The sequence below is a fragment of the Lathyrus oleraceus genome, chromosome 1 (assembly GCF_024323335.1).
Source record: "Lathyrus oleraceus cultivar Zhongwan6 chromosome 1, CAAS_Psat_ZW6_1.0, whole genome shotgun sequence".
Classification (NCBI taxonomy): Eukaryota; Viridiplantae; Streptophyta; class Magnoliopsida; order Fabales; family Fabaceae; genus Lathyrus; species Lathyrus oleraceus.
In genome coordinates, this window is record NC_066579.1 from 307,603,534 (window position 1) to 307,629,684 (window position 26,151).

General features: G+C 36.1%; 2 protein-coding genes and 1 pseudogene across 11 annotated transcripts; all 3 read right to left on the reverse strand.

The window, feature by feature from the left end:
- Nucleotides 1-1,353: 1,353 nt before the first annotated feature.
- LOC127104354 (TMV resistance protein N-like) lies at nucleotides 1,354-15,677 on the reverse strand (annotated as a pseudogene).
- Nucleotides 10,092-13,599, reverse strand: LOC127132283 (uncharacterized mitochondrial protein AtMg00810-like). Its single transcript, XM_051061198.1, has 2 exons — nucleotides 11,805-13,599; nucleotides 10,092-11,684 (listed from the first exon to the last, which is right to left on the reverse strand). Exon 2 carries the CDS (start codon nucleotides 11,184-11,186, stop codon nucleotides 10,383-10,385), a length of 804 nt encoding a protein of 267 aa, XP_050917155.1. The 5' UTR covers nucleotides 11,187-11,684; nucleotides 11,805-13,599; the 3' UTR covers nucleotides 10,092-10,382.
- Nucleotides 14,195-20,893, reverse strand: LOC127132219 (pentatricopeptide repeat-containing protein At1g62930, chloroplastic). Of its 10 annotated transcripts, none has more exons than XM_051061188.1 (5): nucleotides 20,622-20,893; nucleotides 18,862-20,190; nucleotides 16,186-17,217; nucleotides 16,001-16,069; nucleotides 14,352-15,573 (listed from the first exon to the last, which is right to left on the reverse strand). In XM_051061188.1, the coding sequence occupies exon 2, from the start codon at nucleotides 20,095-20,097 to the stop codon at nucleotides 18,919-18,921; it is 1,179 nt and encodes a 392-aa protein (XP_050917145.1). In that variant the 5' UTR covers nucleotides 20,098-20,190; nucleotides 20,622-20,893; the 3' UTR covers nucleotides 14,352-15,573; nucleotides 16,001-16,069; nucleotides 16,186-17,217; nucleotides 18,862-18,918. The 10 variants fall into 10 exon arrangements, with proteins under 10 accessions (XP_050917109.1, XP_050917145.1, XP_050917138.1 ...); XM_051061181.1 differs by having other exon boundaries at nucleotides 20,588-20,893; XM_051061176.1 differs by having other exon boundaries at nucleotides 18,862-19,397; nucleotides 19,512-20,893.
- Between the last annotated feature and the right edge of the window lie 5,258 nt (nucleotides 20,894-26,151).

Consider the following 26,151-nt stretch of genomic DNA (forward strand, 5'->3'; position numbering starts at 1 on the left):
ATAGTTTTTTTAGAAAAAAATCTGAAAATAAAATATTTTGTATTCCATAAAATAAAAAATAATTTTTTTCTGAAAATAATTTTTTTTTATTCATTAAAAAAATATAATTTAATTTGAAATAAAAAAAAATATTTTTTTAGAAAAATAAAAAATTCTGAAAAAATTATTTTTCTTTGAAAAATAAAAATTTCAGAATAAATAATTTTTGTTTTTTTCCCAAAATTTTTGAAATATAAAAATAAAATATATTTTTTTTTTATTTTTCCAAAAATAAAATTCAAAAAAAAAATTATTCTGGATTTTTTTCCCCGAAAATTTAAAATTAAAATATTTTTTTTAATTTTTTTTTGCATGAAATTTTAAAAATATCTATTCAGATTTTTTTTTTCAAAAAAATAAAAATTTTAATTAATTTTTATAAATAAAAGTTTTTTTTTTAAATAAATATTTTCAAATATTCTTTTTTTTTAAATTAATTAATTTTTATAAAATTAAAAAAATTGATTTTAAAAGAGTTCAAATTATAAAATTGGTTTATAATTGCAAACTGATTATAAACTAGTTTATAAATACAAACCAGTTATAAACTAGTTTTAAATTGAATTGAAACCATTTTTGCAATTAACTGCATTTTTTGTAAAATGGTTATTATAAACTGAACTGAACTATAAATGTGGTTTGGTTCAATGCAGTTTATGAACCACGAACACCCCTAGTGGAGACACACCCATTAGTGTCAAGAAGTGTGACCCAAGAGGATGCAACTGGTGGAGAAAGGATGTAATCTTTGGAACCAAACAGTATCAAATCTAACAGTCACAACCCTTCATATTAATTGTGTCGATTAGGAACAGATGTTAAATGGAGTATAAATAGAGGCAAACCAAAATTAAGAAAGCATTTAGGAAAATTAGGAAGAATTTGAATCGTGGAGAGACAGGCTTTCGAAAACCTGTGTTGTAATATTCTAAAATTATCTACATGAATTTTTTATTTCATCTTTTCATTTCTGTTTCATTTTTTTTTCTTCATATAAGAAAATATTAGGTTTATAAGAGAGGTGACTCATATCCCCATTGCCTTAAAGACTTTAGATGGATACGTGGCGTCAAGGTCTCTTAGAACCATGAATATTTGACCCATTAACACTTCTTGACACAGTTCTCCAGACTTCCCCAACAGTTCCAATATCAACTTCAGTTACATCTAAATTGAACAAGATGCCACATTGTTAGACCGCGGACACTTTCATTCCGAGTTAATATATGTTTGTTATAATTATCAGAAAATGCATAAATTGGATAGATGTATGCTATAAAAGTGCATAATACTCAAACACGGAAAGAAAAAGAATGAAAACACTTGAAATCAGTTCTGGCCTTTTTTTTTTGTTGACATCATTGAACTTGTATCATAATACTTTATGCATTGTTGGAACAAGAAGAAATGAAAACTACTACATCACCATTTTCACATCCATGACAGTTGATCCATGCATCTTTGCTCAAACATAAGTATACAAATTCTACACACACAAAAACTTGCATGTCAAGTAACAAATCTATGCCTTTTCACCGACACATAATTTTGTGATTCTTCTGCACTACTGTGAATGTTCATCATCATCAACTGCTTTTCTTTTTTTACAAGGAAGGGTCGTTGAATTGAATATCCTCCATGCTACTTTTGTGCGTGAATACGTGGATTCCGCTTTTTATACGAAGTGAATTCACCATTGAACCTACATACCTAACCTCTACTTGGAACCATTCAGTTGGTGACAAAACTCCGTCGTTGTCCAGTGCAATTCTGAGACCCCTGTCATGTAGTTGCAAATCATACACATGTGTATGGCCTTGTTTTACCTCAAGTTTGCAATATCTATATTTATAGCCATTGATGAACAATTTGACCTTTAATGAAATTAGTTCATTATTGTAGCACTTGTTATGTGTTGAGTATGACTCATATTTATTCCGTTTCGATTTACATACCACAAAGGGAGCTACGGAAGGGCGTTTATTACGAAACCAAAAAGAAATTGATGGTCCCCTACTTTGGTGCTCAAACCACTCTGGAATACTTGTACTTCTTGGCAAAATAAACTCAGTCCCTCCATACTCATGCACTTCCTATTAGTAAAATATGATTCACATGTTTAGTTTAGCAAGATAATGGTTGACCTTTTGATTTGGTTCTTAAATTATTGATCTCTTTCATTCTTGGTCTTTGAACTAGACAAATATAAGATACATTATTCTATACTAGGAAACATGCAATAAAAGACAGGAAGAATAAAAAATAAAACCTGATTCAGTAGCATGCTTCTACTCATGGCTGTCAAAGATTTGCATTGTAATGCAGATAAACGCCTTAACTTTGGTGGAATCCCTTGAATTTCTCGAAGATACTTGCAACCATTCAAATTAAGGGAAATCATAAAGCAGCATTCTTCGAGACATTTTGGAAGAGTTGTGAAATTATTCCCTGATAGATCTAAATATTCCACTTTAGCAAACCAATGTTAGAATTAATGAAAGAAATTCATTTGACGGGTTACATTTTGGGAGTCCAAGCGTTTGTAGATTTGAAGACACTCTCGAGCTCAGTTTATCATTTGGTTTTGGCGACAAACAACCTGAAGCATTGATCAATAATTTTTGCTTCATGGGAATGTTGTTTTGTAGTATGTGATTTTCGCGTCCCCATAATCTTAATTTACGAAGTCGAGTAAGATTTTGAAATGAGAATGGCAATTCTTGGATGGAGGTGTCCACGACAAAAATGTCAGTTAAATTTTCCATCTTTCCTAATATTTCTGGAAAATTCTCAAGACTTTTACAATATGAAAGTTCCAATTCTTCTAGAGATGTCAATTTCAAAGGCGGAAAACTCTTCAGCTTGCTGCAACCAAATGCATCTAATCTTTTCAACTTATTGAGGAATCCAATAGAATCGTGAACTGTGACTAAATTCTCACATTTTCGAAACGAAAATTCTTCTAAATTTTGGAGACCAGATACATCAAACATTTGTGTTAGACATTCAGAGTTGTCTATATTTAGCTTTGTCAGATGTAGAAACCTCTGCAACAGAAAAAAACAAAGAAAAAGAAACAACAATTGTTAAAGTGATGAATCGGTATATAGATGGAGGGAAATGAAATCAATAGATCAACCTTTCTTAATGAGCCAGACAACTCAAATGAAGTAAAGCCATTTTCAGATAGCTTGCATATGGAAAGTTTCTGACAGAGATAATTTTTCTTATCATTGATTAGAGCAGCCTGTGCTCTTAAATAGAATACAATATATTTAGGAAAGGAAATTCCTAATAAATACTTATCATTTCCCTCAATCAATTCTATAAGTAAGGACCAATAATTTCTATAAATACATACACAGCTAATCAAATCCTATTTATGGGATTTTAATCCTATTTAACTATAGAATATATCACTAATTAACACATGTACAGCTCGTTCTGACACTCCCCCTCAAGTTGGAGAGTGGATGTTACTCATTCCCAACTTGCCGATAATAGATTGCAATGTAGAACCACTTAATCCTTTTGTAAGAACATCTGCCAGCTGATTTCCAGTTGATACAAATGGTATACATATTGTCCCACTATCCAATTTTTCCTTGATGAAATGTCTGTCTACTTCGACATGCTTCGTTCTATCATGTTGCACTGGATTATGTGCAATGTTTATTGCTGACTTGTTGTCACAATATAGTTTCATGGGTCCATTCCATTCAATCTTTAGGTCTTGTAGAATTATTTTCAGCCATAGGAGTTCACAAATACCTAAAGCCATAGCCCGAAATTCTGCTTCTGCACTTGACCTCGCAACAACGTTTTGTTTTTTGCTCCTCCAAGTCACCAAGTTTCCTCCAAGAAAAGTACAATATCCGGATGTGGATCTTCTGTCATCTACTGATCCAGCATAATCAGCATCTGTATAGGCTTCCAAAGTAATTCCTTGACCCTTTGTAAATAGAATTCCTTTTCCAGGAGTGCCCTTCAAGTATTGCAAAATTCGGTAAACAGCTCTAAGATGATTTTCTTTGGGATTATGCATGAATTGACTCACCACTCCCACTGCATAAGCTATGTCTGGCCTAGTGTGAGATAAATAGATTAACTTTCCAACCAACTTTTGATAGGATTCTCTGTCCACAGTTGCATCTTCAACAAATTCACTAAGTCTGTGATTTTGTTCAATTGGAGTTTCTACTGGTTTGCATCCCAATTTACCAGTTTCAGATAATAAATCCAGCACATACTTCTGTTGAGAGATGAAAATACCGTGACGAGAGTGTGCCACTTCAAGGCCCAAAAAATATTTTAATCTGCCCAACTCTTTTACTTCAAACTCTTTTAGCAAACACACTTTTAGGCTATCCATTTCTGCTTGATGATTTCCTGTTACAATTATATCATCCACATAAACAATTAGTGCAGTAACTCCCCCTAAGGCTGAATGCTTAGTAAACAAAGTGTGATCTCCCTGACTTTGTTTATATCCCATATCTTTCATCACAGTGGTAAACCTGCCAAACCAGGCCCTAGGGGACTGTTTCAGTCCATAAAGGGCCTTCCTTAGCTTACAAACTTTGTCTTTCTCAAAGTTAAACCCAGGTGGGACCTCCATGTAAATTTCCTCTTCAAGGTTGCCATGTAGGAAAGCATTCTTGACATCGAATTGCTGCAAATTTCATCCATAGTTAGCTGCTAGAGATAACAAAATTCTGACAGTGCTCATTTTTGCGACAGGAGAGAAAGTCTCATGATAGTCAATCCCATATGTTTGTGTGTACCCCTTAGCTACTAGTCTTGCTTTATACCTTTCTAGTGTTCCATCGGACTTGTATTTAAGGGTGAATACCCATTTACAGCCAACAAGTTTTTTGTCATTAGGAAGCTCTACTAACTTCCAAGTTCCATTTTTCTCAAGTGCATCCATTTCAACTTTCATAGCTTCTCTCCACTCTTTGCTATCTAGTGCTTCGGTAACATTTTTTGGGATAGCGGTAGTGTTTAAATGAGCAAGAAAACTTCTATGATTGTTGGACAAATTATCATAGGATATAAAGTGAGACATTGGATACCTTGGCCTTTTTGTACATGCTCTAACATCCTTCCTTATTGCAATTGGAAGATCTCTAGCATCCATGGATATATTCTGCTCCTCTAAATCAGTCCCAACAACTTCAGTTTCAGGGGGCACAATTTGCTCCTCTAAAACAGTCTCATTGATTACAGTTTCAAGAATTGGGTCAGATTCTGGGACTTGCACAGATTGGATAATAGGTGTTGCCCTTCTTGTGTAAACTTGTAGTGGACGAGTAGCATTAGAAGTCTGTAATGAAGTGGTTATAGGACTTGACTCGGGAGTCTTGGGCATAAAAGAAAGGTCTTTGAACAAATCATCCTTATCTTCGATGCATTCCTTCTCCCCCTGAAGATAAGGTTTGGAAAAAAAGGATTCGGTTTCGACAAAAGTGACATCAATAGACACAAAATTCTTTTTTGTTGTAGGTTGATAACACTTGTAACCTTTTTGGGTAGGCGAGTAACCAAGAAATATGCATTTAATAGCTCGGGGATCAAGTTTTCCTCGATGTGGAGAATGAACATGGACAAATGACACACACCCAAAGATCCTAGGAACTAGGTGGTTTGAAGTTTTGAAATTTGGGTAGAATTTGGAGAGGAGCTGAATGGGGCTGTTATTCTGAAGAATTTGAGAGGGTAAGCGATTAATCAAGTAGGCTGCAGTAAGAGCAGCCTCCCCCCAATATTGTTTTGGAACATTTGTGTGGAATAAAGATGCTCGGGTAACATTGAGAATATGCCCAATTTTTCTTTCAGTCATCCCATTTTGTTGTGGGGTGTGGACACATGATGATTCATGAATAATACCATTTTCAGTGAAAAAGGAAGACAATGTTTGATTAAAATAATCTTTGGCATTGTCAGAACGAAACCGTTTAATGGTAGTCTCAAATTGGGTTTTTATCATTTGGAAAAACAATTTAAATATTTGAGTGACTTCACTTTTTTGTTTTAAGAGATACATCCATGACACTCTAGTACAATCATCAATAAAAATGACAAACCAACGGGCCCCCGATATATTTGGGATATTGGATGGCCCCCAAACATCACTATGGATTAAGGAAAAAGGAGTAGACATTCTTTTATTATTATTAGGAAAGCTGACACGTTTGTGTTTAGCAAGTTCACAATCATCACAGTGAAAATTTTCTAAGTTTATACCTTGAAACAAGGTGGGAAACATATTTTTGAGAGTGCTAAATGAAGGATGACCCAACCGGAAGTGACGCAACCAGATTTCTTTATTGAGGGAAGGAATAGATTCTGACAACAAAGACAGTGGAAGTTGACTCTTAATGCTACTTGTCTCACGCGCTTCCATAAGAAGGTAGAGCCCATTGTCCTCTCTAGCAAGTCCAATCATCTTCCCCGTTTCCTGATCCTGAAATTTGCAAAGTGTAGGAGTGAATGTTACCAAGCATTGTAAATCTGTTGTAAGTTTGTGAATAGATAACAGTTTGGCAGATAATTTGGGCACATGCAAGACATCTCTCAACATTAAATTTTGACTTAGTGGAATATCTCCCTTTCCTGCAACAGTAATAAAAGTGCCATCTGCAGTGACAATCTTTTTATTACTTGGACACGGTGTGTAAGAGATAAACTCTGTAGAGGAATGGGTCATGTGATTCGTAGCCCCAGAATCAACAATCCATGTCCCTTTTCCTGTAGATTGTAAAACACTAAGAGCATAGGGATGAGAACTACCTGATAATGTCATGGAAGAACTACCTGTGTTTGTGGGTTTGACTAAAGAGTCTAGTAGTTCCCTTAGTCTTGTAATTTCTTCTGAATTGAAATCAGCAGTAGGTTTGGAATGACTTTCCTTGACAACACTTGATTGGACCAAGTGGACATGTGCTGGTCCTCCTCGTTGAATGCCTTTGGTGTTCCAATTTCGGTTCTGATTTGGCGGTTTTCCATGAAGTTTCCAGCATCTGTCTTCGGTGTGCCTTGGCTTCTTGCAGAAGGTACACCATAGAGAATCCTTGTTATCCCCTCTTTCAATCTCCATTTTGGGAGCTCCTCCGGTTTGCCCGTTCTTCCATTGGTCAATGTTCTTCTCTCGACTTTGTGCTACTAAGGCTGAACTTTCAGTTGATTGAGGCTTCATCATCACTCCTCTTCGTGATTCTTCTGTTCGAAAGGCAGCCATGGTTTCATTTAGTGAGGGTAACTCTTTTCCGAGTACTTGAATCCTTATTGGATCAAACTCATTGTTCAGACCGGTTAAGAACTTATAGATTCTATCCTTCTCCTTATAATTTTTTAGTAAAGTAGCATCTGCAGTGCATTTTGCTTCAAAATGTTCATAGTGATCCAACTCCAACCATAGATTTTGTAGAGTTTGGGCATACTCACTAATGGACTGATCTCCTTGCTTGGTAGTTGCAATCTTCATCTTAATTTCGTAAATTTGTGCAGCATCACCAACCTTGGAATAGTTTTCTTTACAGCTGTCCCACACCTCTTTGGCAGTCTTCATGAATATGCATGCGTCACTAATCTCAGGCACCATGGAATTCCATAGCCATGATATTACAACAGCATCTTCTTCATCCCATGCAGCAAATTTCCCGTCTGTAGCTTCTGGAGTATCCTTTCCAGTAAGATGATTCAATTTGCCCTTCCCCTTTAAAAAGGTTTGGACAAAATGAGACCATTTGAGGTAGTTTTTACCATTGAGACGAAGGCTAGGTTGAACATTTTTCAGCTCAACAGAGCCGGTGTTTGGGGCAGGGGTATTAACTGGTTCAGACATTCTGAATTTTGTTGGGAAAAACGGCAAGATAGACCGTAAAATAAAATCGGCAATGCAGGCCGCACAGCGGAAACAATGGCAATGCAGGCCACAATTTTTAACAGGCTCCTATGGATTTTGGAGCTCTGATGCCATGACAGAGATAATTTTTCTTATCATTGATTAGAGCAGCCTGTGCTCTTAAATAGAATACAATATATTTAGGAAAGGAAATTCCTAATAAATACTTATCATTTCCCTCAACCAATTCTATAAGTAAGGACCAATAATTTCTATAAATACATACACAGCTAATCAAATCCTATTTATGGGATTTTAATCCTATTTAACTATAGAATATATCACTAATTAACACATGTACAGCTCGTTCTGACAGTTTCTTTGGACAAAAATCACGTGGCATATACTTTGAAGGATATCTAGGCCATTCCAAAACTCTTAAACTATTTGGAAGTTGTTCAGGAGCTCTAGAAAAGCGACCATTTTTTATAATAAGTGTTTTGAGGTTTTTCATCTTCTTCAGTTCATCTCCTTTCCATTCTACCTCTTCTTCGTTGTCGACCTCCTCTTCAAATAGTGGGAATTTCAAATATATAATTTCAATTTGACTTGTTCCCTTTAAGAAGAAAAAAAAAACACAGGTGAACAAAAATCCATGTATATATGTTACAACTTCAACATATACTTATAGATTTTACATACAATTAATATATAATCATTAATAGCTCTAATAATCAAACAAACTAAATCAAGATGAAAGATGAAAAAACAAATCATCTGTATATAACAATCTTGCTCACCAAATTTTCTTCAAAAACTTTAACTATATCCTCATAGAACCACAACCTACTGCGTTTTCCAGGCTCTTTGGGTGATTCTTGTCTTACAATTTCTTTACCCATGTCCTCTATTAAGTCATGTAATGTCACAGTAGCATGTGAATCCAAATGAATAATCTTGATGAGATTTTTCTCGACCAAGACACCGATAAGATAGTCTATGCATTGGCCATGATGAGCACAAAGTATATCTTTGACCTCTCTCAAATCATACCCTTTGAAGCAACACGCAATGTCGAGAAAAACACCCTGCTCGTCTTCCTCCAGAGCATCAAAGCTTACTTTAAGTATCTTTTGGATCTCTTTATTAGGAATCCTTTCATACCTATGTAATATAGATTTCCATTCTTCTATATTCTTTTCAAACAAGTTGGGACCTAATACTTCTAAAACCAATGGAAGGCCAGAAGCATAAGCTATTGCATGGTCTAAAATGTCATCATAGCTCGAAGCAACTGTCGTATGTTTAAAAGGCTTCCAGTTGAGCAATTCAAGGGATTCTTTTTTACTTAATGCATGTACTTGATATTTTTTGTAAATTCCATGACTTGCTAGCAAATGTTGGTCTCGAGTGGTAATGATCATTATGCTGCCAGAACCAAACCAATCAAGTCCTTCAGCCATAACTTGCAGTTGCTTCAATTTGTCAACATCGTCCAGAATCAAAAGAACCTTCTTTTGTTGTAGCCTTTGCTTTATTAACGGAATTCCTTCACTAACATCTCCTATCTTAATATCCAAGTCAACTATTTTGGAAAGAATTTTCTCTTGGAGTTGTTCTAAGTCGTGTTTAGCTGAATTTTCTCAAACATTATGGAGAAAACATAAACATTCAAACCTGTCGGCAATCAAATTATAAACTGCCCGTGCAAGTGTGCGTTTACCTAATCCTCCAATTCTGCAGATCCCCAACATTTGGATTCCATGATCATATTCAACATCTAGATGTGACATTAACTGAAGTAGTCGAGACTCGAGTCCAACGGGGTAATCTGCAATATGTAAAGGACCACGGTAGATCTTGTTGGAGACCTCTTGGACTATTTTCACAATAAACTCGTATTCATATTCATTCCTGTCCAATGACATAAGTTTGAGTAGATGCTTCAAAATCACATACATGTATTGGTAAATCTATTATCACAATTCAAATTGTTTACATACAATGAACTGACTTATTCAACATAAAAAGGCAATATCTATCTTTCCTCATTTAAAATATTGATATATATTCAGACAATTGAAAAATTAAAGAAAGGTGTTAAAATACAAGAGACTAAGAGACATTTGAATAAACCGTGTGTTTTGAAAAGCACTACGGAGACTTTATTATAGAGAGAGAGATTATAACTAATTACATGATATAGTCGATGTGGGACTATTCGATATACAAACATTCTTAATACTATATTTACAAATATTAACACTCCCCCTCAAGCTTGAGCATATAAGTCAAATGCACCATGCTTGTTACATATATAATTAGTTTTAGGGCTTCGCAGAGATTTTGTAAACATGTCTGCCAATTGATCATTAGAGTTGACAAAGTTTATGACGATGTCACCTGATTCGATTTTCTCTCTGACAAAGTGACAGTCTGTCTCAATATATTTGGTTCTCTCATGGAAGATTGGATTTGAAGCAATGTGCAATGCAGATTAATTATCACAAATAAGTGTCATTGATCTTGCTTCTTTATTTTGAAGTTCCTTGAGCAACTGTTTTAACCAAATAAGTTCACATGTTGTCATTGCCATGGTCATATACTCTGCCTCGGCGTTTGATCTTGCAACTACGTTTTGTTTCTTACTTTTCCAGAATATAAGGTTTCCTCCAACAAGTACACAATACCCAGAAGTGGGTCGTCGATCAATGGGTGACCCTGCCCAATCAGCATCGGAGTATCCAACTATCTGGCTATGTCCTTTATTTTCATACACTAGACCTTTTCCTGTAGCACATTTGATGTATCTCAGAATCCGGATAACAACATCCATGTGTTCCTGAAAAGGGGAGTTTAAGAACTGACTTACCACACTAACTGCAAAAGAAATGTTTGGACGAGTGACTGTGAGATAATTCAACTTTCCAACCAATCTTCTATAGCTTCCTGAGTCAGATAGAGGCTCCCCCTGATTGGGTAGTAGTTTGACACCTGGATCCATAGGAGTATCAGCTAGTTTAGCATTCAACAAACTTGTTTCTTCCAAAATATCCATAGCATATTTCCGCTGAGAAATCACCAAATCATCTTTAGATTGGGCTACCTCAATACCCAAGAAATAACGAAGTTTACCAAGATCTTTTGTCTGAAATTGATTCGAGAGATGTTGCTTTAACTGGAGTATACCCTGCTGATCACTATCAGTTATGACAATATCATCTACATACACAATAAGATAAATACACCCTTGGGCTGAGTGACGATAAAAAATAGAATGGCCAGCTTCACTACGGACCATACCAAACTATTGTACTACAGTGCTGAATCTTCCTAACCAAGCTCTCGGAGATTGCTTAAGACCACCATAAAGAGACATGTGCAACCTACACACCATATTCGATTACTCCCCTGAACAACAAATCCAGGTGGTTGCTCCATATATACTTCCTCTTCAAGATCACCATGTAAAAAAGCATTTTTGATGTCAAGTTGATGAAGAGGCCAATGTCGAAGGCTGCAATGGCTAGAAGAAATCTAACAAATGACATCTTGGCTACAGGCAAGAAGGTATCATTATAATCCAATCCAAAAATCTGAGTGTATCCTTTGGCTACCAAGCGAGCTTTAAATCGATCAATCTTACCATCTGAACCAACCTTCACTGTATAAAGCCAACGACAACCTACTAAAGATTTCCCATGGGGTAGAGGAACCAGTTCCCAGGTACCACTGCTTTGAAGAGCACACATTTCATCAATCATTACTTGTCTCCACTCAGGGTGAGATAATGCTTCACCTGGAGTTTTAGGAACAGAAACAGAAGACAAAGAAGACAAACAAGTATATTGTAAAGGGGAAAGACGATGATAACATAAATCAATATAATATGGAGAAGGATTTCATGTTTGACGTATACCTTTTCGAAGGGCAATCGGAAGATCGGACTCAGGTTGCAGGATCAGATCTGGTGATGGCGGAGGCGTCGGAGGAGAGTCTTCAATGACCTCAGGGACAGGTATGACTTCAGGGACAGGGACGACAGGCGTTGGGTGACGACGCTGATATGTTTGAAGTGGTCGAGAAGTGGGTGGGTCAGGAGCCCTAGACTGATGGGGGATAGTGGTAGGCGAGACATTAATAACTGTCGAAAAAGATGTGGGAGTACTTTCTTGAATGGGTTCTAGAGTTACGTGACTGGACTCGAAATATGGAACTGACTCGAAGAAGGTGACATCGGCCGATACTATGTATCATTGTAGAGTATGTGAATAACAACGATAACCTTTTTGGATCGATGATAACCAAGAAAGACACACTTTAATGATCGAGCTGAGAGTTTATCAAGATCAGGAGCGAGATTGTGTACAAAACATGTGGACCCGAAGACTCGGGGAGGAATTGGGTGAAGTGGAGAATTGGGAAAAATGATTGAATGAGGGATTTTATTGTTAAGGACAGATGAGGGCATGCGATTTATAAGGTAACATGTCGTTAGCACAACATCCCCCCAAAACTGAAGTGGAACATTACCATGGAGAAGTATGGTCCAAGTGGTTTCTACAAGATGCCGACTTTTGCATTCGGCTACCCCGTTTTGTTGAGGTGTGTGAGGACAAGATGTTTGATGGAGAATATCATTGTGATGACATAAAATTCTAAAATTGTTGGGATAAATATTCACGGGCATTGTCACTTCTTAAGGTACGGATAGACACACCGAATTGATTTCTTATTTCTTGATAGAATTGTTCAAAAATAGAAAATAATTCAGATCTATTCTTCCTTAAAAATAGCCACGTGCAACGTGAAAAATCATCAATAAAGGTGACGAAATACCTAGACTCAAGAGTAGAGACAGTACGCGAGGGACCCCATACATCGGTGTGAACTAAAGCAAAAGGGGACGAAGCTCTTTTATTGACTTGATTGGGAAACTGACCACGAGTGTGTTTCCCTAGCTGACACGACTCACAATGTAAATTAGATACCTTCGATAAATTTGGCACCAACTTATGTAGTTTGGAAAGACTGGGATGACTTAACTGAGCATGGATAGTGAGTGGAGAATCTTTGGCTGAGCATGTCTGAGATGACACTGAGAGGTAATAAAGGCCTTGAGACTCATATCCGACACCAATCGTCCGTCCCGAACTCCAATCCTGCAGGATAACATTATTGTTAGTGAAGGTGACACTACAATCAAGAGAACGAGTTAAACGACTGACTGAAAGTAAATTAAATGGACAATCAGGTACATAGAGGACAGAAGTAACCGTAAGAGAAGGTAGAATTTGAACAGTACCAATCCCTTCAAATCAGGTTTGAGAACCATTGACAGAAGTTATAGTAGGTAAGAAACCGGATGTAGAGAAGGAAGAGAAAAGATTTTTATTACCGGTAACATGATCAGACGCACCAGAATCAAGGACCCAAGATCCAAGAGAAGATGATTGAGAGAGACAAGCAGATAAATTACTAGTGTGTGCTATCAAAGCAGTAGAATCTAAGTTCTGATAATTCTGATACCACATGAGGAAATTATCATAGTTTGGCGTACAGTTATGAGAAGTAGCCATGAGTATCAGATCTGAAACAATTATCCTATGGAGAGTGGGGCGGTGGAAAAATTGTCAGGATCGGTCGGCCATTGGACGTGCGGAGGTTTCTGCCGATTAAAAGTGGGGAACGACTGGATCGGAAGAGGCGCTTTTGCTGGTAGGTTACCGGAGAAATTTGAAAAGTGAGAGGCAAACTAGAGTGATGACACGGTTTGAAGAAAAAAATATCACCGGAAGACAGTGGGTCAACCGGATAAAATATGGCGAAGAAAGAATTGCCTCTTAGAAGGCTCTGATACCATGTTGAAATACAAGAGACTAAGAGACATTTGAATAAATAGTGTGTTTTGAAAAGCACTACGGAGACTTTATTATATAGAGAGAGATTATAACTAACTACATGATATAGTCGATGTGGGACTACTCGATATACAAACATTCTTAATATTATATTTACAAATATCAACAAAAGACAGGAGTGAAGTTGGTACCCAATATTGAAATGGTAGCCCGACAAGTTAGCTATTTGATTAAGAGCCAACTTCCAATTCTTCAACCTCTCCATGCTATTTTGAAGCTTGTCTTCCAGCTTATCCAATCCTTCGTCGTAGCTTCCAATTTGATGACGCACGTGAGAAGGATCCACGCCATAGAATACGGGTAAAACCAAACGACCCTTCCTATTGACACACTCATTGATATGGACAAGTTCATCTAAGCAAAATGAAGAAGCATAGTTGGTAGAGAACACGGGAATGACAATCTTTGATTCTTCAATTGCCTTTACAAGTGAGGGTGTGATTTCTTTCCCTCTAAGCTCCCTGTCATCAATGAAGGTCTGGATTCCCTTGTCGGTGAAAGCTTTGTAGAGATTTTCTGTAAAGCCTAAACGAGTATCAACACATATGAAACTGAGGAACACATCATATGTGAAATTATACGAGAAAAAAGAAGGTGGTGATTGCCATAAAAATATTGATGAGATGTGTGTATCTGATGTATAGATCTAAAATGAAACAAGAGAAGAAACTGATTCAGATGGCATCACTCTTACACTGCCTAGAATCCGTAGACCAATGTGAAACCACTTTACTACTTGCTATTTCTTTATTGTTCAACTTCTCTATATTAAAAACACAAGTGGAAAATAAAGAATAGTGTTGGAACTTGGAAGTACCAAAAGCATTATTTTTTATTTGACACGTTTGTATCATTATTGTATAAGAAATCAAGAATCTAGTCTACTTCATCACATGTCTCATGATTAGATTAGTTAAATTTCATCAAAAGACTTTATTTATGCTCAATTAATTTGATCTCCTTTTGTTTGTTTTGGCTCAAAGTCAAAGCTACCAAGTAACAAATTAAAGATCTGACAGCTCTAAAGTGGCTAATTTGGTTTAGACAGTAGAGTTAATAATATCAATCATTGATTAACATATAAAAAGTAGATTATTACATATTGATAGTTACTGATAAGTGGAGACGTTTGATGCAGGGGGTGCGGAGGAGCGAAGGCTCCGACAGTACCATTCAGAGGTAGAGTTGTAACTTGTACACTGTAAACTCTAATCTTTCACCATTAATACAGAGGAACTGCAGATGCTCTGTGGTTGGAGACAAAAATTGGCCGAACTTTATTATCAAACATTGTGTGTTCATTGATTAATGATTATGAGTAAAACTCCATGATCAAAAAGGAAGAAATTAAGAGGGAAAATCAGCTAGAGTCTTTTATATTGACTTCTTGACTTGCTTCTTCTTCTGTTACCTCCAAGTTTGAAGGTGGAACATGCCCACCATACCAAGCTTGTAAAGCATCTAAAAAACGAAGCAATGTATGATGCCTTGGTAAAAACATCAGAAAAATGCATGGAAGCTAAGGCAAGCAAAAGCCTCACAGAGGAACTGAATTGATGAAGATGCCAACAATCAGTGGAAGCTAAGGGAAGAAAAAGCCTCGCAGTGGACAGTTTGGCTACTGGTGAAAAGGTTTCAAAGTAATCCAAGCCTTCTGTTTGAATGAAGCCTTGTGCTACAAGTCTAACCTTGAATCTTTCTACTGCCCCATCAGCATGCTGCTTATTTGGAATAAGCATGTTGTTATAGAAGAATTGGAGCTGACACCTGAGAAAGATGCCCAACAAGCAACACCTTTGATAGACATTGATAAAAGAATACTTGTAGATATTATCAATTATAAACATCTCAAATACATATACTTGTGGCATTCTTTTTCCTTTCAATACTGTTCAGTTATTTAAATCCTCTAAAGCGTGTAAAATAGCTGACTTGCTATAAAAGAGACTAGAAACAGACTTTGTGTGCATGAGAGTAAAAAACCACGTATAAAAGCACTGGCACAAAACTAAATTTATTTTCACAGTTCAATTACAATAAAGCTACTTTAGAGCTATAGAGCAGCACAGCAAAGAATGCACCGTCTATATATAGCTTAACACAGTGATCAGAAAATAAATAAGACACCCCACAACACATCATAAAGATTTAATATGAAAACTATCAACTACGCTAACCATACTACAAAATCTACCTTAGCATGCAGTTCTGCAACTTGTGTTAAATCAGTATCATAACTCCAGTTCTTAAATCACTTCAACACCTGTAAAAGAAAAATTGAAATGGTCAATTTAAACAGTTTATATAGCACACAATCTAGATGTGAGGATGACTTATTTAAATAATTTATTATCTACATGATAATAGTAGAACTAGTACCACTAGTGCCCCTAGCGGATGAAACAGCTTCAACAAAGGAACCTAAATGCTTGCTTTGAACTGAGTGGGGGGGTAAACAGACCAGCAGGTTCTGTGAGAAAAGCTACGACTGCTGAACTAAATAGTAGTGACAACCAAGCAAGTGAGACAGATGAATGGAAAATGTTCTAGGCCAGGCCACATACATTTAGCTTTTATCATAGCAAATTATGGTAAAAGAGAGCAAACATAACCTTCTACTACCAAGTTCAATTTCACTTCACTAGAAATAGAACAAGCTGCAATAAGCTGGCTATTAAATAAGTTGTTACAAGAATTCTTTTCAATGGAAATTTGTCTATACAGCAGTCTGGATCCTTCAAAGTCTCACCCAAGATAAATAAATAAATGCAAATCAAAGAATAAAGGCATACTAACATCAAAATCTGCAGAAAAGGTGAGTCCACAGCTTTTCATAAACTCGAATAATGAAAAATTTATAAAGGACTGAAAGTAATTTATAGAGAAAAAGGTCTAACTTTCTGTACAAACTAGCAATACTGACGGAAAGTTCTAAACCCGTCCAATTAAGTGACTGAAATAATAGTTATTTCATAAGGTTCTAGAAATGGTAAAATGTAGCATCAGATGGTCCGGCCTACTAGTAAAGTAACCTCCAATTCTAAGTTTTCACTTAAACTACACTTCTAATTTAAACTAGGGCGAATAAACCTTTATTTTAGATTCACTTCACTTGATATTCAATCTTTCCGTATGTTCTTTTGGGTCAAATAAATCATTCAATACTTTTGATAGCGATTCTAATTCCTTTATGTACTAACCAGTGTTGCCTTTATCATGTTCTTTTGGGTAGAATAAATCATTCAATCCTAATAGAAAATTTAATTTCTTACCAAAAATATCTGAAACCTTCATGAAGATTCGATGGGCATTTCCAGAATGTTCGATGTCAGCCTCTATGGCACATATCTCACTCGTTTCAATTGGAAGAGCCCTCAATCCAATGTACAAAATATGCCCCATATATTCCACCTGCATACACAAGTGGGAGTTCTCACGCATTCACCGTAATAAAAAAATAGGGAAGATCAACATTTATCTCATAGAAACCATAACAAAGTGGAAATTTCTGAGGGGTGTATTCTATTTATAAGAAAATGTCAAAAGATTATCTCGTAACTAGATGTATATTAAACTAGTAATAAAAATATAACAAACAAATATAGAGTAGACAAGGTTGTACAAAATGATTGAGAGGAAAAATAATCCAACCCTACAAAACCGGTTGGTAGAGTGAGGACTGCCCCCACTTATAAACCCATGTTCAGACCATATATTATCCGATATTATACTGGTTAGCAGTAAGTTAAAAATGTGGCAGTGGAAAAAACATAAATTCAATTATAAAGACCAAGGTTCAAAGTGTTATTTACAAACTTTCACTTTTGAATTTGGAATATTACAGTAAGTGTAAAATGTGGTTGTTAGTTGTTACTGGTGCCAATATATCGTGAAACTACTACAAATACTTCATTCACACTGCTGGGTGCAGTAATAAGAATATCCATTTGGAGGATGTCTTATGTTTGAAAAAGAAACTACGTATCAAGTAGATCATATAAAAAGAAAACAAAGTTCCGGGTACAATTTTGAGGACACTTCTATATATACTAGTTTGATAACATGTATCATACTTGAGCATTTAATTGATAACATTATTTAAAAAGTAATTAGTAAATCAAAGTGATCACATTTTAAGTCATTAAAATATTTAAGTTATTTGTGAACCCAACCAACCTATACTAGTTTACCCGCGAATCCAACCAACCTGAATATGAGCCAACTCAAAATTCGGGTTTTGACATAAATGTTATCAGGTACTAGACAAAATATGAAAGAAGTTTATTTTTGTAATACACAATTGCAAGAAACGGAGTGATATTCTCACTTGCTACTAAATATGAAGATCCAAAATCGAATTATTATTAGTTGTTAAGAATTTTGTAGTATAGTTTGTCATACTGTATATTGTATATAACTTCCTAAATCTATAACTTAAATTCCTGTGTCCTAAACTCCTAATAGTAGTAGTTACTAGTTAGCAGTACCTTACTGCATTTTTGTTGCCAAAATAAATCATGTGTCCTAAATCTACATTTGCATTTGTTAGGATTCCAAATAGATAGATATAAACAGCCCAGCTGCTACATGTATTTTGGTGGAAACAAATTCAAAGGGACATTTTACTAGTGAAAGTACTGTAATTTCAGAACACCAATAACATTAAAAAGACAACAGAAACAGATCAAAACCAAAGGAAATGAGACCCTGACTTCCAAATCTAAAACTGAAATCAGAACTCACAATGTTCTACTTCTCTAACCAACCATTTCACCTAAATATCATGGGCCATGCTTTTAGGCCTAAATAAGCAAACATGAATCCATGATCCCAATTACATTTTCAACATTTTCTAAACTGTGAATGATAATGATGTGCATTTGAACATGTACCCATTAAGAGATCAACAAATCTGTAAAATAGGAACTGTAAATTGTAGTACTACTTTAGGCTGATGGTAAATTTTTTGGTGGAAACAAATTCAGCAGGACATTGTATCAATGAAACTATTGTGATTACATTATAGCAATGACATTCAAGAGATAAGAGCAATACCTTAAAACCAAACATCTTGCATGAAGGCCTAAATAAGCATCTTTCCTATTTTCGATTTTATAGTAGACCTTTCGCAATCATTTCACGAAGAAGTTTCTCTGCTTTATCATTTTCATCATTTTCAAATAGGGAAATAATAATGATTTCATAAGTTTGAGCATTTGGAATGCAACCATTGTCTTTCATTTTGGACAGCATGGTCAATGCTTCATCAAACAAACCACTGTTACAAAATCCATGGATCATAACAGTATATATATAGACATCAAGATTGTAGCCTTTGACCAAAAGTTCATCGAAAACCTTTCGTGCATCCTTTAGTCTTCCACCTTTACACAATCCATTGATGAGAATAGTGTATGTGTACACATTAGGTTGAATACCTTTGTCTTTAAATTCTTCGAATAATGCAATTGCCTTATCAACTTGATGGTTTTTGCATAAAGCATACAATATAGAACTGTACGTAATTATATTAGGTGGCTGACCTCTAACACACATCTCATCGACAAGCTCCAAAGCATATGAGATTCTCCCTAGTTTGCACAAGCCATCAATAAGGGAACTATAAGTTATCGTATTAGGAATAATTTTTCTAAAATGCATTTCTTTGAAGAGACTTATAGCTTCGTCTACCATTTTAATCTTACATAATCCATTAATCATGATACTGTAGCTATGAACATTAGCAGTCACTTTCCTCTGGGCCATAGCATTGAATATATCCTTGGCCTTGTCCACTTCTTTAACCATACAATATCCATCCATTAAAGAGCTATAAGTAATAACATCAGGTTTTACACCTTTTTTTATCATCACAGCAAACACATTTTTAGCTTCTTTCACCTTTCCTTCCTTACAAAAAGCATCAACTAATAGATTAAAGGTATAGGCATTGGGGATGATGTTTTCCAATGTCATTTTATTGAACAAACCAATTGCATCTTTCAATTCACCCACAATGGAAAGGCCATAAATTAACGAGTTATAAGTGGAAACATCAGGAGAGATTCTGTTAGCAAGCATTTCAGAACATAAATCAAAAGCATCATTAACAAGTTTATCTTTGCACAAGCTATCAATAATAGTGTTGTACATTACCGAATTAGGCTGAACCAATTTCACATCCACTTGTCTGAGAAATTGCAGGGCTGCTGCTGTTTCTCCAACTTTGCATAACCCATTGATCAAGGTGCCATAACAAACTTGATTAAAGTGAAACCCCTGCGCTACCATCTTATCATGAAATTGCAATGCTTTATGGACCTCACCTTTGAGACAGTGTCCCTTGATGAGTGTAGTCAGAGTTATGACATTTGGCTGGTAACCCTTTTTGAGAATGTTTGCAAATACAGAAAAGGAAAGAGAGTTATAACCCAATTGACAAAAGCAATTAATCAAAATGCTCAAAGTGACTAAGTTTGATTCAATTCGTGTGCTTAATTCCAATTGTCGATGAAGTGAAATAACAGTGGAGTAATGGTTGGCCTTGACAAGGGAACCTAAAATGTTGCCAAATTGAAAGATGGTTGGTGTAGGATTCTGATGGAGCAAGTGATTGAATGAGGAAACGAGATTGTCTTGGTCGAATAGCATCGAGTTAGAAGAGAGAAAACGACGAAGGAAAATGGGACTTTGACATTGAAAATGAGAAAAATTGGGAACGAAAACGCATCTTAACCTAGAAATCGACATTGTCAAAACAAAGAAAATGTCACTTTTATACCTAACTGCTCATAGCCTTTTCTCCAATTTCTTACCCATAGGCAGCGCCATTACTGCTTCAAATTATTCTTTCAATTTGTTCTTCTAGAATTAATCTCCCAAAAAAAAAAACATCAATGGCGGCTGTTCTTCATTTTTTTTTTTATCCTTCTACTACCAAGTTCAATTTCACTTCACTAGAAATGGGACAAGCTACAATAAGCTGCCTATTAAATAATTTGAAGCAACATACCAAAAAAAAACATCAATGGCGGCTATCTATATCCTATTATGTTAAAGAGAGCAAACATAGCCTTCTACTACCAAGTTTTTGTTACTATGTTAGAGAAATTGTAGGAGGATTGAGCTCTTATTTGAGACTCATTCACTTTTTTTTATAAATTATACAAAATGATTTTTAACATAAAAGTACAGAATAATACATTTTTAATTATATTTTTTATTAGTAATTTTACTTAAATCTCTTATATTTAATTATTATTTTTATTTCATTTTTTAAAATATAATTCTATTTAATAATAAGCAATATTGTTTTTATTAGACTACAATTATGATATTATCATATGTTGTTAGATTACTTGTTTAATGTTGTTACGAATGTTAACTTCTATGGACTTCAGTTTTTAATTCATCGATTGCATCCATTTTGAGTTTTTAAATGCTTCAGGTACATTGATTGGTTCAATATCTACATAAAAAGCATAATGAACAGGTTCACCTTCATCATGGACCAATACATCTGGCGCATGCATGTATGCATTGGTGTATGCACCAATACATCTGGCGCATGCACCTTTAATTTTTTATTTTATTTTAATGTTAATTTAACAATTAAATAAAAAATATTTATGTTATAATAAAAATTACATGGAATTGACCAAAAATTCAATGACCAACTTGATTGAAACGTCCCCATGTTCCACATTCAGGTGCATTAGTGTGTCTTTGAGGTCTCCCACGATTTTCTTGAGGTGTTTGGGGTCTTTGAGTGCTGACATGATTCAATGGTAGCTGGTGTGAAAGTCTGGTGGAAGGTTCAACGGTATTTGATAGATGTGTCATCATTTGTTCCCAATAGCTGGGGGTTCTCACCAACAGTGCTTCCGTAATTGAGTTCGGTGTCCATGTTGTCATAGTTGGGTCGATGTGGTTGGGTGAATTGTGGACGGTATAGTTGCTCGAATTTGGACATTTAATCATTTTGGAAACGAAGCAATGGCTCCTAGGGTGTACTATAGTTAAACAATGGTTGGGTGTTGTAGTGATGGGATGTTTGGGTGGTTATTGGTGGGGGACTGCGATGGCATGAATTGTATGAATCATCTAGGTTATAGAGTGTCGTGTTGGTTGTGTATGGTTGTTGGTGGGTAGCGTTTGATTTTTGGTTTTGAGGTTAGGTGTGTGGCATGAATGGATTACGAGGTTGGGTGTTTGGTTGTTAGGTGTATGTGGTAGGGTGATGGTGTGAGGTTGGTCGTTGAGTTTAGATGGTTTGACATTGTTGTTGGGCGTATGATGACGAAGCTAGTTGGCGTGGATCAATCAAATACCTTGGCTCAGACACAAATTGTTGCGTTGTAGCCGACCTAAACCGTGTCATATACTATTAAGTTGGTCTAGCACCCTGTATGACTGGTTCATTTAAGATGTGTTGTCGTCGATTCCTCCAGTGACGGCACGTCTCTTTTGCGAAGTCTCTACAGTCTGAATAATCTCATTGGGTATCGACTCTTTTTTGATGTCGATCTCCCAAACACGTTAGAGGTTCTGGAATTTGTTGTTACATGCCGAACTGCAGTTTTACCCAGTCACTCTACTGCATCTCCACAGTAGTGAACCGGATAATTGGTGCTTTTGCTGTCCAAACTGCAACATCATCATGGTTAACTTGATGATCAAGACCCATATATGGCCTCCAAATAAACTGTACAACAATACGACATTATTAGATGATAAATAATTTGATAATTATTTTTAAATTAAAATAGAGTTGTGTAGGAGTATTACATCATCTCGTCCAATGTGATCCAATAGATTGCGATAGACTACTATAGCGTGTTTCGGACACCTATTATAGTACGTCCCTCTAACTGACCACATAGATCAAAAACAATTGAAAAATATTATTTACAGTTAATTGTAATATAAAATCTAATTAATTATATGGTAAAGTTTTAAACTTACTTTGTTACAAATGGGAATATGAATGGCTTCTCGTTTACCGGGGCGAGTGACGACATTCTTGACCAACCTCATGCTTGTAGCAAATATGCGCATGAATAAGAAGTACAAGTATTTTTTTGGCATTTTTACACATCGCACTATATAGATGGGCCAAAACAGCTGAATCCCAACTATATGTGCTTACCTTATTTATGTTTCGTAACAACGGTAAATACATAATATTTATCGTATTACTAGTACTTTCGGGAAATAAAAAATTATCAAATAAAATTATAATATAACACCGAGATTTAATTATTTTTTCGTACTCAATAGATTCTTCGGTCAATGCTATACTCGCATAATATTGTTTGAGATATCTTAAATTAATACCTTGCCCCCTAGCTTGATCGGATGTCTCTCCCGTAACTTGGTCGTCACACAAAGGGGCACCCAATAACTCATTGCAAATAGAGTTATCCTAGTTAACTTTACCATTCACGAATTTACCATCGATACATAGACCCAACAACATGTAGACATCCTCAAGTGTGACGGTACACTCACCGAAAGGAAGGTGAAATGTGTGGGTCTCGAGTCTCCGTCTCTCCAACAAAGCAGGAATAAATTTGTAGTCAATCGAGTACGAGACTATGTTGAGGAGATTTCCAAAACCGCATCCTCGAATATATGGTTCTATCAAAGGATCGTGGGGTACATATTCATGTACACGGCATCAAAATCGTTTTGGATCCTAATAAAACATAAGTAAGAAATAAAATAAGAAGTAATATACAATAAAAGCATAAATAAGAAATAAATATGAAATAAGTAAGAAGAAGTAATGACATATAAATGACGAGATATTGTCGATTGTTCCTCGATGTTCATCACCCATAGTCAATAGAGACATAATGTTGAAGAGGTTAAGTGTTGAAGAGGTTGAGTATGGTAAAGATGGAGTGTTGTAGAGGTTGATTGTTAGTGTTACAGATGTTGAGTGTTCTGAGTTGATGCCTTATTTATAGATGAGTAAGCGTTGCAGAGGTTGAATAGGTACGCAGCATGTGAAGCATTAGATAGGGTGCATGCATGTGACATAGATGTAAGTTCCTAAGGCTATGGCGCATGCTTGCTTTATGACATGCATGGTCACATGCGCCAAAGCTAGTGGCGCATGCATGTCTTTTTATGCATGCGAGGAAGAGGCGCCTAATGCTAGGGCACATGCTTGCTTTGTACGAGAAATATAAATGAATGTTACTGGTGGCAGTGGCACAAGATGGCAACAACAATATTTTTTCAATCGCCTTTGCCCTAGTTGAAGGGGAGACTGCTGAGGGATGAAGTTTTTTCCTAAGAAATCTCCGAATGCACGTTGCTCCTCAACCTAACTTATGTTTAATCTCTGACTGACACCCTTCAATAGTCAGTGCATACAAAAACATTGATAATGGCTGGCAGGATCCTCCATCGATGCATGTCTTCTGCATTAGACATATCGCTCAGAATTTTATGCGAGAGATCAAAGACAAAACATTACGGAAGAAGGTTTTCAACGCAGGTTACGCATTATTAGAATCTTCTTTCAAACACCACCGCAAAGACATCAGATTGTCAAACACAGATGCAGTACGGTGGATCGACAGTATTCCATTGGAAAAGTGGACTAGGGCATATGACAACGATGGCCACATTACAACAAATCTTGTGGAATCAATAAACTTCGTCTTCAAAGGTATCTGAAACCTACTTATAACTACTTTAGTGCATGCAACATATTTCAGGCTAGGGACTTTGTTTGAGACCAGACGTTCCAAATGGAGTTCAATGTTGCAATCTGGGCAGTTGTTCAGTGATGCTTCAATAAAATTCATTAGACACGGAGCTTCCAAAGCAAACACACACGTGGTCACCGTGTTTGACCGTACTAAAGGGTGGTACAGTGCTGCTGAGTCCATGAATCACAATGAAGGCATACCAATGGGACAATACAGAGCGGAACTATATAGAGGTTAGTACGACTGCGGAAAGTTCCAACCCTTTCGTACGCTCTGCTCTCATGTCACTGCGGCATGTTCAAAGGTTCAAAGGGATCTGTCATACTTACTATCTAACATTTACAAAGTCATAAGCATATCCAATGTTTACAAAATTAGTTTTTTAGTAGTTTCAAAAGAAGATTAGTGGCCAGAATGTCAAGGGGGCATTCTTTGGTACTGATAACGCGAAAATACATCGTATATTTGCCTTGATTTACATGCAAAAATCGTACCATTTTCATTTACGTTCCGATTATTCCGCAAGTGTTCGAGTTATTTTTGCAGGTATTCCATTTCCCAAGCTTAAATGAGCAAAGTATAGAAAATGAAGGAAAAGAAGAAGAAACTGAAGAGAAACAGCAGAAAAACCAGAAGTATGAATTTTGTGCAGGTGACGACCGTCACAGGCTCGTCACGACCATCACACCCTGGTTGTGACGAACGTCACAGGCCCACCATGACCGCCACAAGGCCAAAAGCAGCGTAATGAATTTGTCAACAGAAGTGATCCACACGCCCATTTTTCTCGCTCCTCAACCCACTTTCCCGTGAATATCTCACTCAACCAAGTCACCCTTATTTCTCTCAACTATGAAGACCAATTGGATACTGTAACACCTCAAAATTTGCCCTCCTCTCTTGGGACTAGCTTAGCATATTGCATTTCATTTTTAGGACATTAGTCATTGCATCTTTGCATATCATGTGGAAGCAATAAGCAAGTCATCCTCCTAGGTCTTGATCAGAAAATAAAGAGGTTAAAAGATTTAAGCCTAAGGGTCTCATGAATTGATCACTAATCATCTGAGGATTGTGCTTCAATTAGGGTTTCTTGGTTCCTCAAGGAGGTTGACCTTTATCTTGGCTGAAATGGTACATCACCATCATCATGGTCTTATCATCACCAAGAGGTTTATTGTGCCTGATCAGTTCCTTGGGATTAGGGTTTTGACCTCTGGTCAACCCTAATCAGTTGTATTGTGCCAGTCAGGGTTTTGCAAAGAGATGAGGTCTTTCATGAGATGGGGATCATCACATGGTTTTATTGAGCTTGTATAAGCTAGGGTTTCATCTGGGAGCCATTTCATCAGGAGATTGAGGCTCAAATTCATCTATGCATTATCAAGTCATCTATCAGTCAACCAAAGTCAACTGTGCATTCAATCATGGATTTGGAGGTGGGAGATGGTTAGAGAGGCTTCATTCATGTCCATACAAGTCTCATTTGACATTTCAAACATCAACATTGAAGAAAATAAAGTCAGGACAAAACTTTCTAAAAATAGAAAGTGACTTGTAATTCAAAATTGCCAAAAATGGAAAGGTTTTCTCCTCAAGATTACATCATCAAAAATGATTC